We start from the raw sequence: 13,612 nt of genomic DNA, 5'->3' as shown, positions 1-13,612 counted from the left end.
TGCTTAAACTTATGGTTGAAAGACCAGACAGAGCCATACACAAGAAGAAAAAAAAAAACAAAACTGTTCAAGACCTGGGACAAAAAAAGAGAAAAAAAAAAAGACCTGGGACAAAGACTTTTACCAGTGTCCTGCAGACCTAGTGTGCTTAAGGTGACCAACGCAAGGAGTTACTTTGGGCTGCTCTACCATGGGTGTAACTTGGAAACCACGTTGGGCGCCAAGCTGTTACAGGGCATCCCCGCTCTAAAATGGGTTGCCTGACTCTGGGTCCTCACCCTTGTGCTTAACAGGGACTTACACTGCAGGCACACACTAAAAGTTAACAAAGGTTTATTTACAAGGGAAAGGGAAATGAGGAAATGTACAACTCAGGGAGAAAAGAGGGAGATAAACTCTTAAATGCATCCTACCTGTTCCACTGACCTAGAATCCCAAATGACCCGTGGAGCCCAACCCTACCAGACCAAGAGCAAGAGCCAAGTGCCTAGGACCCCCGCCACATGGCTGGTTTTATTTACAAACAGATAAAATGGCTGCTTAACTCCACCTTTAGGTCCTTGCAACTTCACTTTGGGGATCATGGGATTTGTAGTTCCCAGTGTCTTGATGGAGTGGGGGTGGCATCCACAAAGCCTGTATGGAGTTTGCTCAGGACAGACTTTCCCCCTAACAAAATAATGGCACAAATACAAGTAAATGAATTAAGAAGTGTAAGTGCAGGGCACCTGGTCTTGGCTTGGGAAGGTCAGAGAGGACTTCCTATTGGAAGTGATCTGGGAATTTGGATCTAACAAGTCAGCTACCTTCAAAAGCCAGTTACTTCCTCCAGTGTTAGCTACCTCCAAAAGTCAATGCCCCACCCACACATTCATTCAATTATTAATTCATTTATTGAATTTCCATAGGTGTTAGGCATCCTTGAAGGGTGTGACCGCGACAGAACAGGCAAAATTCTTTTACAGGATGGAACAAAGTGGGGGTGAAGGGTACAGAAGCAAAAGAATGAACAGATCATTCTGGGAGTAATCACTAGGTTACTCCCAGGGGATAATCTCTGGGAAGGAAGTACAGTTTAGCCAAGGAGAAGTAACTGACCGTCCTCCTTTCAAAACAAGACCCATAAAAAACCCTTTTAATAGAGGCTGCCACCCTCTCCGGGGGGCCATGGGCACCTTATCACACTCCAACAGAAGGTGCAAGAAGGAGGCCCTGTCAGCCTGGGCACTCACCTACACTACTGAGCTCTTCCAGTATGCGTCTGGCAACCTTTTGGGTATTAGACAGACCACGCGGGGAAGAGACTCTCTTTGCTCTTGAACCTGATGTTTTCCTGAAACTAGAGTTTTAGTGGGGTTATCCCGCAGTCCAAGATACGCTGACCGTCCAGTCTGGTTTCCCTTAATAAATATCACTTAGTACTAAACTCCCCAAGGTAGGAATGCACAGATGAGGGTGCTCATCCTCATCTCGCAGATTAGTTGAACTTAAGCTAGGGATGAGACTGTAGATATAAACTGCTCCAGCCTGCACCGAGTTGTACTGCGAATAGTCTCTGGCCCTAAGCTTCAAGCCCCGCCCCCGCCGGGGTGGCTCGGCGATTGCGGCTCCTTTAAGAAAGCCCCGCGGATACAAGCAGGAAGGGGGTGGGGCCTGCGTCTCAGACGGACGCGCGGTCAGGCCAATGGGCGGTTTCTTCGCGGCGGCGGCTGCCAATGGGAGAGGCGGGGGCGGGGCCGGGCGCCTGAGCCTGGTTCCCGAGGCGCGGCGGCCGCGGCTGGGGGCGGGGAGGGGGGCGCAGGACCCCAGGTGGGGGTCCCGGAGCCGGAGGCACGTGTCCCGGGGCGCCGGCGGGGTCGAGCCGGCCGTGGGCGCTGCCCTGCCCTGGGTCGGGTCGGGGGCCGGCACGGCGGGCGCTGCGGCCGATGGGCGGGACGAAGGGCCGCGGGGGAGGCGAGCGCGAGGGGGGGAACGACGCCGGGGTCGGGATGTCAGAGGGTGTGCGACCGGGGGGTGGTGCGCAGCGACGTGGGGGGCATGGTGGGAGCCAAGGGGAGCCGGCGGGGGGACAGGCAGCAGAGACGTGCAGAGTCGGGGCGCCTAAGGGGTGCGGGGGTCGTGGGCCCCAGACTGGTGGCGTCAAACAGGCCTAGGGCGTTGGGGACCTGGGGGGGAGACCGACGGAGGGCCAGGCCTGAGTAGGGGGAATCTGGAGGGCGCATGGTTCTGTGGGCTAGGGAGGGGGCGCCTGGGGACACCGGGTGTTTACGGGGCGACGGAGCAGCTGTGGGGGGAGTTGGCCTTGATTGGGGGGCGGTGGTTGGGGGAGAGAGGGAGGGAGATTTGTGCTGGCGCAGGGGATTGTGGGGGTGAGGGCTGGGAGGGTCTCAGAAAATGGGGCCTGAGCCCCGGAGGGAGGGCAGGTGAGAGTTAGGGAGAGGATGCTGGTTGAGAGCCTCCTCTGAGCTTGGGAAAGAAGAGTCTGTAGGATGCCTTGGGAGGGGGTCTCCACCCTTTCGTGGAAAGGAGACTACTTTGAGAGGGTGGTCAGGAGTCCTGAAGGAAGGGTATGGGCCTCTCTGGTATTTGGGGTGGTACTGGTAGTATTAAGTTCAAGGTATGAAAAAAAGAGGTATGGGTTTCTGGGTGGTAAGCAGGTAACAGGGGCTTCCTTTAGGAGGAGGGGCAGCTGGAGGTGGGGAGGGATCCCTGGTAAGGATTCAGTACCCTTTCTCTTGGGTTCCCAAAATAGCCTACCCAAGACCTCAGGGACTGTCTCACTGAAGAAATCCCAGTATCCCCTCTGGGCATTTAATCAGATAAAACCCCCAGATTCAAATTTTGCCCTTAATGTTTTCTCTGTTCCTTGACCTTGGTCAAATGACTTGACTTCTCTGTGCCTTAGTTTCCTTTTCTGCAAAACTGTGGGGGACATTCCCTGCTTCTTGGGATATTTGTAAAGATCAAATAATTAGCTCTGGTAGTAGCTAACATACTGTTTGAACGTGATGGCCAGGGCTGGATGCCTGCATGGTGAAAGCCCAGGACCAGCCAGAGTTATTGCTGTACCCACTGTGCAGACAAGGAAAGGGATGGTACCTTTGAGTTTCACAGCAAGTGGTGGGCTTGGGAGAATGGGGCTGGGAATTTGAGGGACTGGATAGGATTCTTACCCCCATTTATTCTGCACCCCCCCCCAACCAGGGCCAATTCCCGTCCCCCCAGCAGCATGGCATCCTGTGCTGAGCCCTCTGCTATGGGCCCCGAGCCTGCTGCCCCACCTCCAGCTGGGGTCCCACCGCTTGAGGACTTCGAGGTGCTGGATGGGGTAGAAGATGCAGAGGGTGAGGAGGAGGAGGAGGAAGAGGAGGAAGAAGAGGAAGAAGAGGATCTGAGCGAGCTGCCACCACTTGAGGATGTGGGGCAGCCCCCACTGGAGGAGGCTGAGCAGCCTGGGGCCTTAGCCCGAGAGTTCCTGGCTGCCATGGAGCCTGAGCCTGAGCCCGCCCCGGCCCCGGACGAGTGGCTGGACATCCTGGGTAAGGAGCAGGGGTGGCTTGGGTTGACCCATAGCGCCCAAACATATCGGGTTCAGGGGTGACCTTGGCCCAGGCCTCTGCTCCCCTGAGTCTCATTTTCTGGTCTCTGCTGTGAAGTAGGTTGGAAGTAAAATGTGTGGTAACCACTGTGATTGCCTGAATAGGCAACTGTTTGAGACACTTGGTGTTTATGACCCCATTCATTGTGATGCATATACACACGCACATGTACGCCCGAGGTGCTGTGTCCCTGTTTTCCAGAGCTTCTGATAGCAACTCAGAGTGGCTGAGCCAACTATCTAGGGCCACACAGCAAGGATGCTAGGCACTGGCAAGCTCTTGACCCTCACTGCTGGTTCTTCAGCTTTTTTCTGCTGAATGCCCAGTCCCTGTAAAATGTGTCCTTAGGTCTGGGGAATAGCCCATGTTGTGTAGTCCACTACTCAGGAAGTCCTGCAAGAAGGAAACTGAATCCACACATGTGCTTCCCATGTACTCTGTGGCAGCAACTCTGGAAGCCTAAGGAATATGCTACTACCAGTGATAATACTTAATGTATTAAATAACGCTAGCATCTACACCAATAACAATAAAACAGCATAACTGCTAAGGGTAGTACTGATGATACCAAAGCAAAGGTGTTAGGTAATACACTAATAAAACAGAATTGTTGCTGTTAAAATCACATAGCAAATGTTAAAATGTTACTACTTGTAAAACTAAGCCCAGGTGAGATCAAGCACTGGTTCATTATTTTATCCTCACAACAACCCCATCATGTAATTTTTACCATATTCCCATTTTAGATGGGGAAACTAAGGTTCAGAGGTGGAAGAGTTTGGATTAGGTCACACAGCCTCCTTGCCTGTGTTGGAGTTTGGGAAGTTCTTCTCTGCTAATACCAAGAGCTGCCCCACATCCCTCCGAGTGAGTCTGGCTTTGTCCATTTATATGCAAGCTGACTGCTTTGTAAGCAGCCAGAACAAGGAAACTGAGGCCTTGAGAGGAGAGAGTCCACCCTCAGAGGCAGTACCCCATCTACAAATCTACCGTTAGTGCACAGAAGCCTCAAGACACAATATCCCTTGGGATCTGCGACATCAGTGACGCAGACTGGATGTGGTAAAAGGACAAGTGGAGGAGCAACTCTGAAATTGGGAACACTTTAGAATGTTCCAGAATATAAATAGATACCTCCTTGTCATTAACTTTAGATTAGGGGCCACTTAGACTTGCAGTGTATTCCAGACCAGTAGAATATCACAGAAGGCAGGCGAGTGTTATAACTGAGTTTCTACTGTCTAAGCTCTTGATGGCCCCCAGTGGATGTGGGTGACAGCAGGTAACAGTGGTATGCGGTCCTTTGAGCAGATAACTGAGGCTGCTGGGCCTCGTGCTATGTGGTTGCTGTGGCCATTTTGCCATTCCTTCAAAGGCTTGGGGTGTAGAGAGACTCCATGGTCTCCTGGCAACTATGGGATTTTGAGAACTGCTTTTGTTTATAGGCTCTTTGACTCTGTTTAACCTATGAATTCAGTGACATGGGGCTTTCATAGGGACACACTTGTGATGTCACAGGCACTTGCTCCCTGGGCATTGTTGGGGTACCATCATTGCCCCATTTCATGACTGAGTCAGTCGAGGCCCAAATGTCACAGATTGTGATTGGAAGGGGGCACCAGAGTCTGTTTTCTGGGTGTCCTTGTTACCCTGGATGTGTGGCTCAGTCACTGAGCCAGTTTCAGGGTCTGCATTGTCACCCCCAAATCCATTCCTTCATGCCGTTTTCAGCTAGAGTCACTGAGGCCCAGAGGCAGTGTTTATCTGCCCAGTGAGTGGCAGAGTAGCAGTGAGAAGCTGTGCTGGCTTTCCACCCCCAGGACTAGTGGAGCTGGGGGTGGATACCCTATCAAATCGCTTGGGTGACAGGGCTGCATGTCTCCATCCCTGGCAGGCAATGGGCTGTTGAGGAAGAAGACTCTGGTCCCAGGCCCACCTGGCTCTAGCCGCCCAGCCAAGGGCCAGGTAGTCACTGTGCAGCTGCAGACATCACTTGAGAATGGCACCCGGGTGCAGGAGGATCCTGAGCTGGTGTTCACCTTGGGGGACTGTGATGTCATCCAGGTGGGATAGGGTATGGGGAGCTAGGCTGGGGTCGATGTGAGATGGGGCCCTGGGGGTGTTGGGGCAGGATGGTTGGGGGAGTTTGGAGGGCCAGGGGCTAGAATAAATATGGGAGGTGATATGGGGAGGTAGGAGGTACCTAAGTGGGTCATAACTGGACTGATGGGGGTGGGGCTAGGTGGGCTGGTGACAGGGCTGGGGGGGTATGATGCCCCACTTTGCACCAGGGCACCCCCTGACTTTTGTACCTATACTCCCAGGCCTTGGATCTCAGTGTCCCACTCATGGATGTCGGGGAGACAGCGATGGTCACTGCTGACTCCAAGTACTGTTACGGCCCCCAGGGCAGGTGAGTGCTAACTGCCATTTGGGGCCCAGGGCTGGGGAGGTGGGCAAAGCAGATGCCCCTCTCCTCTGCATCATCTGCTTGCCCATTTTATAGAAAGGGAAACTGAGGCACAAAGAGGGGAGTTCACTGACCTAGTGAGGGAGCCCACAGGGTGGAGTTACTTCCCTTGGGTTGTGCTGGGGAGTGAATGGTAGGGGGCCAGCCCCAGAACTCATTCTCTTTCCTACCTGCTTGAGTCACCCCAGTGTGCCTGAGGTAGAGTCAGGGTGATGGCCAGGTCTGAGTGCTGCCCTTACCCCACTCCCCAGCAGGAGCCCGTATATCCCCCCGCACGCAGCCCTATGCCTGGAGGTGACTCTGAAGACTGCAGTGGATGGGCCTGACCTGGAGATGCTCACGGGGCAGGAGAGAGTGGCCCTGGCCAACCGAAAGCGGGAGTGTGGCAATGCCCACTACCAGCGGGCTGACTTTGTGCTGGCTGCCAACTCTTATGACCTCGCCATCAAGGCCATCACTTCCAGCGCCAAAGGTGACAGCCACCTGCCTTGCAAAGGCATCTATTAGTGCCAGAAAGCTCAAGACACAGAAAGCCTCAGACTCAGAATGTTCTGGAATGTTCCAAAATATGGATAGATGCTCAGCTGTTCTTAACCTTTAGACTTGGATCCATATCAGATATCAGATTTGTGATCTATTCCACACCAGCAGGACATGTTGGAATGGGAGTGACTTCAGATGGTGTCCATCCCTGTGCCGCGTGTTTAAGCGCTCACTTACTTAGGCTCTATTCTCTAGACTCCTTGAGGGTGCCCTGAGGATGGGGGATCCTGGCCCATGTTAGAAATGGGAAAACAGACTAGAAAGGCTTGAGGTGCCCCTTGCAGTAGCTGAGAGTTTGAGCTGCTCCCTCCCTTGACTATTGAGTGCTCAGTGACAGCTCCCTACCATTGTCTCCTTCGCCTCTAGGTTCAGAGGGGGTGGCCTTGGCTTGGATCACACAGTGGGGTGTGTGCTTTCCTGACGGGTGGAGGTGGGTGGTCAGGTCGCAGTTGCCAGGGCTGAGTGCTCTCCTCCCACAGTGGACATGACGTTCGAGGAGGAGGAACAACTCCTGCAGCTGAAGGTGAAGTGTCTGAACAACCTGGCAGCCTCGCAACTGAAGCTAGACCACTACCGCGCAGCACTGCGCTCCTGCAGCCTGGTGCTCGAACACCAACCTGACAACATTAAGGCGCTCTTCCGCAAGGGCAAGGTGGGCCATGCTTCATGGATGAATGGGCCATGGGTGGGCAGGCCAGGGGCAGGTGAGCCGTAGGTAGGTGGGACACAGGCGGAATGTAGGCTATGGCCGGTAAACTGGCTCCTACAGCCCAGAGCAATGAAGCCGGTCCTGGATTTGAAGAGGGCACAGGTGTCAGCCAACTGAGCTCTCTGGGGCAAGTGGTGGGGAATGAAACTGTTGCTGGGGTTTAACTTAAATCACAGCAATTCACTGAGACCAGATTTGAACTTGGGTCTTAACGTTCTTCCACTCCCACACATTGCCCTCTGGCCTAGTAGCGACTGCTTCTTGCTTATAACTCCATGGCTCTAGTCTCCCTCATGGTAAAAAAGCCAAGTCTCCGTTGCAGCCGCTGGGGCTCAGAGCTCTCTGGTCTTCTTTCCCTTGCCATCACTTTGCATCTCACCTGTTGCTTCCCTCCATCCTGCTCAGCTGCCTCACTACTGCTGCCCAGGCTAGGTCTGCTTCCCCCTCAGGGCCTTTGCACAGACTGCCCTTAGCTTGCAACATTCAGATCACACATGCCCCCATGGGACTCTTCCCCTATATCTTCAGGTTTTTGCTCTGATGTCACCTTAGGAACCCCTTCCTGCCGCTCCACCCTCTTCCCTGCCCTGTTCTTACATTTCCCATGTCATTGCATCTTGACCCACATCTACCTTCTAGAGGGCAAGATTTTGTCTGACTCACTGATAAATCTCTAGCTTTGTAAACAGGCACACAGTAGGGCCTCAATAAATGCTGTAGACCATAAACGTGAATTTGGTCTGTGCACACTTGACCTTGATTCCCATTTCCATTCAGCTTTACTTTGGGGGCTTTTTGCACCTTCCAGCAGTAAATGCTGTGTCACCTAGTATATTTGTGAGAGGTCTGAGCCGGGCCACCAGTATGTTTTAAGTACTTGTTTTGTGTAGAATTCTGCATGTAAACATGGGGGAAGGAAGATGATGTCCCTGTTTTTGAAGGGTTCATTATCTTCCTGAGGTCAGTGGGACTAGTTTTATACATGTTTGGTTCAGGTGGTTGAAGGTGGTAGAAACCTACTCAACCAGATTTAAACAAAAAGGATTGATGGTTCACGGAGCTGCCAAATATGAGGCAATTGACTTTAGGCATTGCTGGACCTAGGTGTTCACAGTGTTGTGAGGATCCCCTTTCTGTATTATGGGTTTCTCTCTCAGGTAGCTTCCTCTTTTCAGGGTGACCAGGGTGCTCCCTCCTGTCCCCTTCCCCTCGTCCCCTAAAGAAAACTCTAAGCTTTATCTTCTACTCAGCACCTGCCACCCAGTGGACTAGCAGAGGCTAGGCAGGATCTCACTGGCTGGTTGAGTCACTTGTTTGCCCTGAATCCTTCAATATGGTCAAGGCTTTTGAAGTATCTAGCTAGTCTCTCAAGCCAACCAAGGTGGTGTAAGGGAGAAAAAGATGGGGCCAGGTCCTGGGTCCCCAGCACAGGCTGAGGTAGACCTGCAGGAGAAGGAGCAGGTTGGGGGAGGGTGTGATACAGAGCCCTTTAGGTTGCTCATGGAATCAGGGCTTGGGAGAGGATTGGGGTCACAAAACTCTGGGGGTGGTGGTTGGAGGTAGATTTGGGATGTATCGGGGTGGCCAGGAACCTGGCAGTGTTGGATCTTTTGTTTTTTTTTTGTTGTTGTTGTTGTTGGTTTTTTTGTTTTTTGTTTTTCTAAAGGTTTATTTATTCATTTATACAAGCACTGGGTACAGTCAGAAGTGTGGGAGGGTGAGAGAATTCACCAGAGCCAGAGCGGGGATCAGTACAGGCAGACTGAACGAAATACACTGCTGAGGGGAGCAGCGGACGGCAGGAGAGGTCTGTGCGCCATGTGGGACCTTCGCCGGTGGCCGGGGATCAAACCGGCACTGCAGAGGCTGCAGGCAGACCAGCGCTCAACCAATGCACCACCAGGGGAGGCCCATTTTGGATCTTTTGAAGGAGAGTGTAACCTAGTGCAAGTCAAGTGCAGTACAACCCACTTGCCCTCACAGGTGCTGGCCCAGCAAGGCGAGTACAGCGAGGCCATTCCCATCCTGAGGGCAGCCCTAAAGCTGGAACCTTCCAACAAGGTGAGCAGAAAAGGGGTGCCCTGGGGACTTGCCTGCCAAACCATTGGGAAAGTTCGCTTGTAGTTTACTCCTTGTCCTTCATGTGGTTCTCTCTGTGGTGTTCCCACCTGGGCAATGTCAGGAGTGGGTGATTCAAGGGCACTAGCCAGATTCAAGGGTTCCTGCAGCCAGGCTAATGCCAGTATCTTCAGCCTTCTTTCTAGAACCTTTCTGACCATCTTTTCTTTGCTCCAGTCACTGTATTCCTGGGGGGATGAACATGGCAGACCCCCCCACCCCCACTTTATTGATGCCCAGAGCAAGGCAGGCAATACCTGTGTCCCATGGGTTTCAGCCCCGATGGGCCCCAGGCCCTCAGAAAATCAGAGCACCAATGATGAGTCAGGTTGACTGTTGCTGCCATGTGTTCTCATCTGACTGATGCCGACTCTTGTAGACGATCCATGCAGAGCTTTCAAAGCTGGTGAAGAAGCATGCAGCCCAGCGGAGCACAGAGACCGCCCTATATCGGAAAATGCTGGGCAATCCCAGTCGACTGCCTGCCAAGTGTCCTGGCAAGGGTGCCTGGGTGAGCTGGGACCAGAGGGCTCAAGGGGCTCCCAGAGGAGGGGCAGCAACTATGGTCAGGGCATTATACTCAGAGGGAGTTCCTTCATTTTGCACACTTTGATGTTCTCATCAACTAGACTTTGCCAACTGTGACAGGGTCACAGAGAGGCCAGAGCAGAAAACAGAACCTTGGCTGGAGGATTCAGGGTGGAGAATGGTGGCTCTTTGCCAGGGGAGGATATCCCACAGATGGGGATAGTTTGACTTGAGTAGGAGTTTGCCTACAGGCAGGAAAGGCAGATCAGACAATGGTTTGCTTGTATTGGTAACTGAGGTCCAGGACATAAGTCTTGACCAATTTCTAGCCTCCTCTTCCCTCCCTTTATCCACAGTCCATTCCATGGAAGTGGCTGTTTGGGGCGACCGCCGTTGCCCTGGGGGGCGTGGCGCTCTCTGTCGTCATCGCTGCCAGGAACTGACTGCCCAGGTGGCCGCAACCCCCTCTGCGTACCATGGACCCCACCCCATGCTCCCCGATGCCCCCAGGCTCCCTGTCCACTGCCCTCTCTGAACCTAGCCCCCTCCTCTAGGGCAGGGGAAGCAAGGTTTGGGGGTTGTGTGGCCCAGTGAACAGGAGGGGCTGAGGCTCTATAGGGAGAGTGAAGTAGAACCTGGGCCCCATGTCCAGCTGGGAGGGAGGGGGCCCTCATTCCTCCAGACCCAATTCCCAATCCATCTCCACTTGCTGGGTCAGGTCCCAGTAGGGGCCCACCTCAGTGTTTCCTTCCCAACAGGCCTGGGGCAGCCCTTCCCCCACCCAGTCTGTGTCCAACACCAAATCTCCCTGCCCCCGCCTATGCCCTCTGTCCAGGCTCCACTCCTCCCTCCCTCTCCCCCCCCAGTGAAATAAAGCCTCCCACCCCGCATTCTGCTGGCTCCAGAGCCTCCTTTCATGGTCACTGCCGCCACCCCTGCCACCACCGCCAGTGTGGCAGGGTCAGATTGCTTGGCCTGCACCCAGGGTTCTACAGCACTACGGTGGGTCGAGCTGGGCTAGAGGAGTTGTGCTGTCTTCTCTTGGGTCAGCACAAACCTGCTTTATGGAGGAGGAACACAAACCTGCAAAAGTCAGGTGAGGGGTGGGGTGCCCAGCCATTCTTCATGGGAACTTAAACCCACCTCTGCCCATTGTTCCACCTCTCTCAACTCTGATACCTAACATGGAAATGAGGAATCTAACCAGGGGCAGCACTGGGGCCTAGGCATCTGCTGGGATCCAGTTGGTTAATGAGTTGACAGCAGCACAGTCAGTGCAAAGGTTTGGTGGGACCTGGTGTTTTCAAGGTTGGTACAGGTGGGTAGGCAGCACAGTTGGCCCCTGCAGGGCCACAGGGAGGGTTCGGGGTGATTCCAGGAGCCCTATCCTCGCCCCGCCCCCAACCTCATTGGGTTCTCCTTACAACCCAGGACTGTAGGTGTTCCATAAGTGCCACACCTACCATCACTGCTTGGACAGTGAGCGGACAGCTGAACCTTGGTAGGCCAGGCGCCTAGGCCCTCCCTATGCTTCATCCTACCTCCAGGAAATGGAGTCTTTAAAGTTAGATCCCCATAGGAGTCCTGCATATACCCAACCCTTTAGAGGCCATGAGGGGCAGCCACTGACCACAGCCACCCAGTGAAGGTGGTAAGGCTATGAACCCAATCTTTGCTCTTCCTGCTGTCAGGTCACTTGATAACTCTCAGAGCACAAATCTAGGGATGACTTGAACCTGTACTTTGGCACCAACTTTCAGGCCCTTTGCTTTCCACCTTGCCCTCACACTGGACTGAGGCTTTCTGAGAGAACCTAGGGGTAGGCCTATGTCCCAGACAGGATACCCCCTTTCCTTAGTCTTGCTGACAATTCCCAGCTTTTTAGGAAGCTGGCCTGAGTGGTGACCACAGGACAATGTGTCAGCCATGGAGACCTGGCCTGGCTTGTCACCACCCTGTCATTGTGCTTAACATGTCACATTGCTTACCATGTGTCTGCATGGCCAGTGCTATACTCACCATTTCATTTTATACCGCCCTGTTATGGCCAGGGGACAGCAGAAGGCAGACCTTGAATACCAGGGCCAGGAATGTGAAATTCAGTGTGTTGATCTGTGTTTTGGTTAGTCACCCTTAGTAGTCTTTGTAATGAGGGATGGGGAGTCAGGGTGTCTAGGACCAGGGGCATCAAAGTCATCTTGAAGGCACAGGAGGCCTTTGGAAGGTAGTGAGGCACGCTCCCACTGCTGGCATGGCATGTGCAAAAGTGTGCTGGTGGACAGTGGGTGATATGCCCAGAGGACAACAGGATCACATCCAAACACTGATGCTTCCTGAGTACCCTGCCTTGGACTATGACTCAGCCTGGCCTTTCCTTTGAGGAAAGGCCTCACAGCAGGATTGTACAGTGGAACTAGCTTTGTGGGGTGTGTGTGTGTGTGTGTGTGTGTGTGTGTGTTTTCATAGTACTTGACCACTTTGATAGGATCTGTGCATGCCTCTATCTTGTGTCACCCTAGCTTTGTGGGGGTAAGGCTGGTTTCAGTCACTCAGATGGGACCATCAGTGTCCCTGTGTGCCTGCTGCCTATTTCTCCCAGTGGAGATCACCTTCACTCCCCTGTGCAAATGGGACTGGTTTCCCATCTGGATCTGTAGTCAAGGCCTGTCTAATCAGAACACTCCAATCCCCTGACTATAGTGATTGACTCTTGAATGTTATATGACCTACAATGAGCCAATCAAAGCTTTCCCTGATACTTCTGCTGGAACTCTGGGGAAATGGGTTTCCCCCTTGCCCAAGAGTTGCTGAGCTGGTGGATGGAGGCTTGATGCTGCTGTAGTTACTTTTGCCTCTGTGAAGAAGTCTGACTCAAAATGAAGCCCACCCAGAGAGCAGAGCTGAAAAGGGAGAGACTAAGTCATGTGACCCATTCAGCTCCTAGAACTGGCTGTACCTGCAGACTGTCATTTCTTCAGTCTTTTTGCTCAAATTATATGGTACCAATCCTGATGATTCATAGGTTTATCATTTGTGATAGGTTGAAGATAGTGTAAATGGAAATGCATTTACTACACCTCACCTAATGTAACATGACAGCTCAACCTAACTGCCTTTTTTTTTTTTTAAGATGTTTATTTATGCATACAAGAACTGGGGTTTAAGCCAGAGATGCCGGGAGTGAGAGAATTCACCAGAGCCAGAGCGGGGAGCAGAACAGGCAGACTGACTGAAATACACTGCTAAGGGGAGAAGCAGGCAAGGCAGGAGAGGTCTGCTGTGCCATGTGGGCCAGCCAGGGATCAAACTCGCGCTTCAGTGGCTGGTGATAGCTTATAGCGCTGTCTTTAACCCCTGTGCCACCGGGGAGGTACTAACTGACTTTAAATGTGCACAGTTGGGCAAAATCGTCTCATGCAAAGCCCATTTTATACTGAACTGTGGAATATCTCATGTAATTGAGACACTGTACACTAGATTGTGGGTTCTTTCCCCTTGTGATCTTGGGGCTGAAGGGGAGCTGTGCTTGATACAGTTGCCCCGCATCACAAAGGAAGATCATACAGCAGCACATCATTAACCTGGGGGAAAAAAATCAAAATTCAAAGTACAGATCCTACTAAATACATGTCTCTTCCACACCAT

At 52.8% G+C, this 13,612-nt stretch overlaps 1 protein-coding gene across 1 annotated transcript; it reads left to right on the top strand.

Annotated features, from left to right (window-relative positions):
- Positions 1-3,229: 3,229 nt before the first annotated feature.
- FKBP8 (FKBP prolyl isomerase 8) lies at positions 3,230-10,851 on the top strand (the record flags this gene model as incomplete). The annotated part of the gene is made up of 8 exons (XM_084250995.1): positions 3,230-3,539; positions 5,494-5,663; positions 5,924-6,012; positions 6,321-6,541; positions 7,092-7,264; positions 9,305-9,382; positions 9,819-9,950; positions 10,324-10,851. The coding sequence occupies 8 exons, from the start codon at positions 3,230-3,232 to the stop codon at positions 10,408-10,410; spliced, it is 1,260 nt and encodes a 419-aa protein (XP_084107121.1). The 3' UTR covers positions 10,411-10,851.
- Between the last annotated feature and the right edge of the window lie 2,761 nt (positions 10,852-13,612).

This window comes from Talpa europaea (genome assembly GCF_964194135.1).
Source record: "Talpa europaea genome assembly, chromosome: 12".
NCBI lineage: Eukaryota > Metazoa > Chordata > Mammalia > Eulipotyphla > Talpidae > Talpa > Talpa europaea.
The sequence above is the reverse complement of the archived record's forward strand: the minus strand, read 5'-3'. Positions and strand labels throughout refer to the sequence as shown.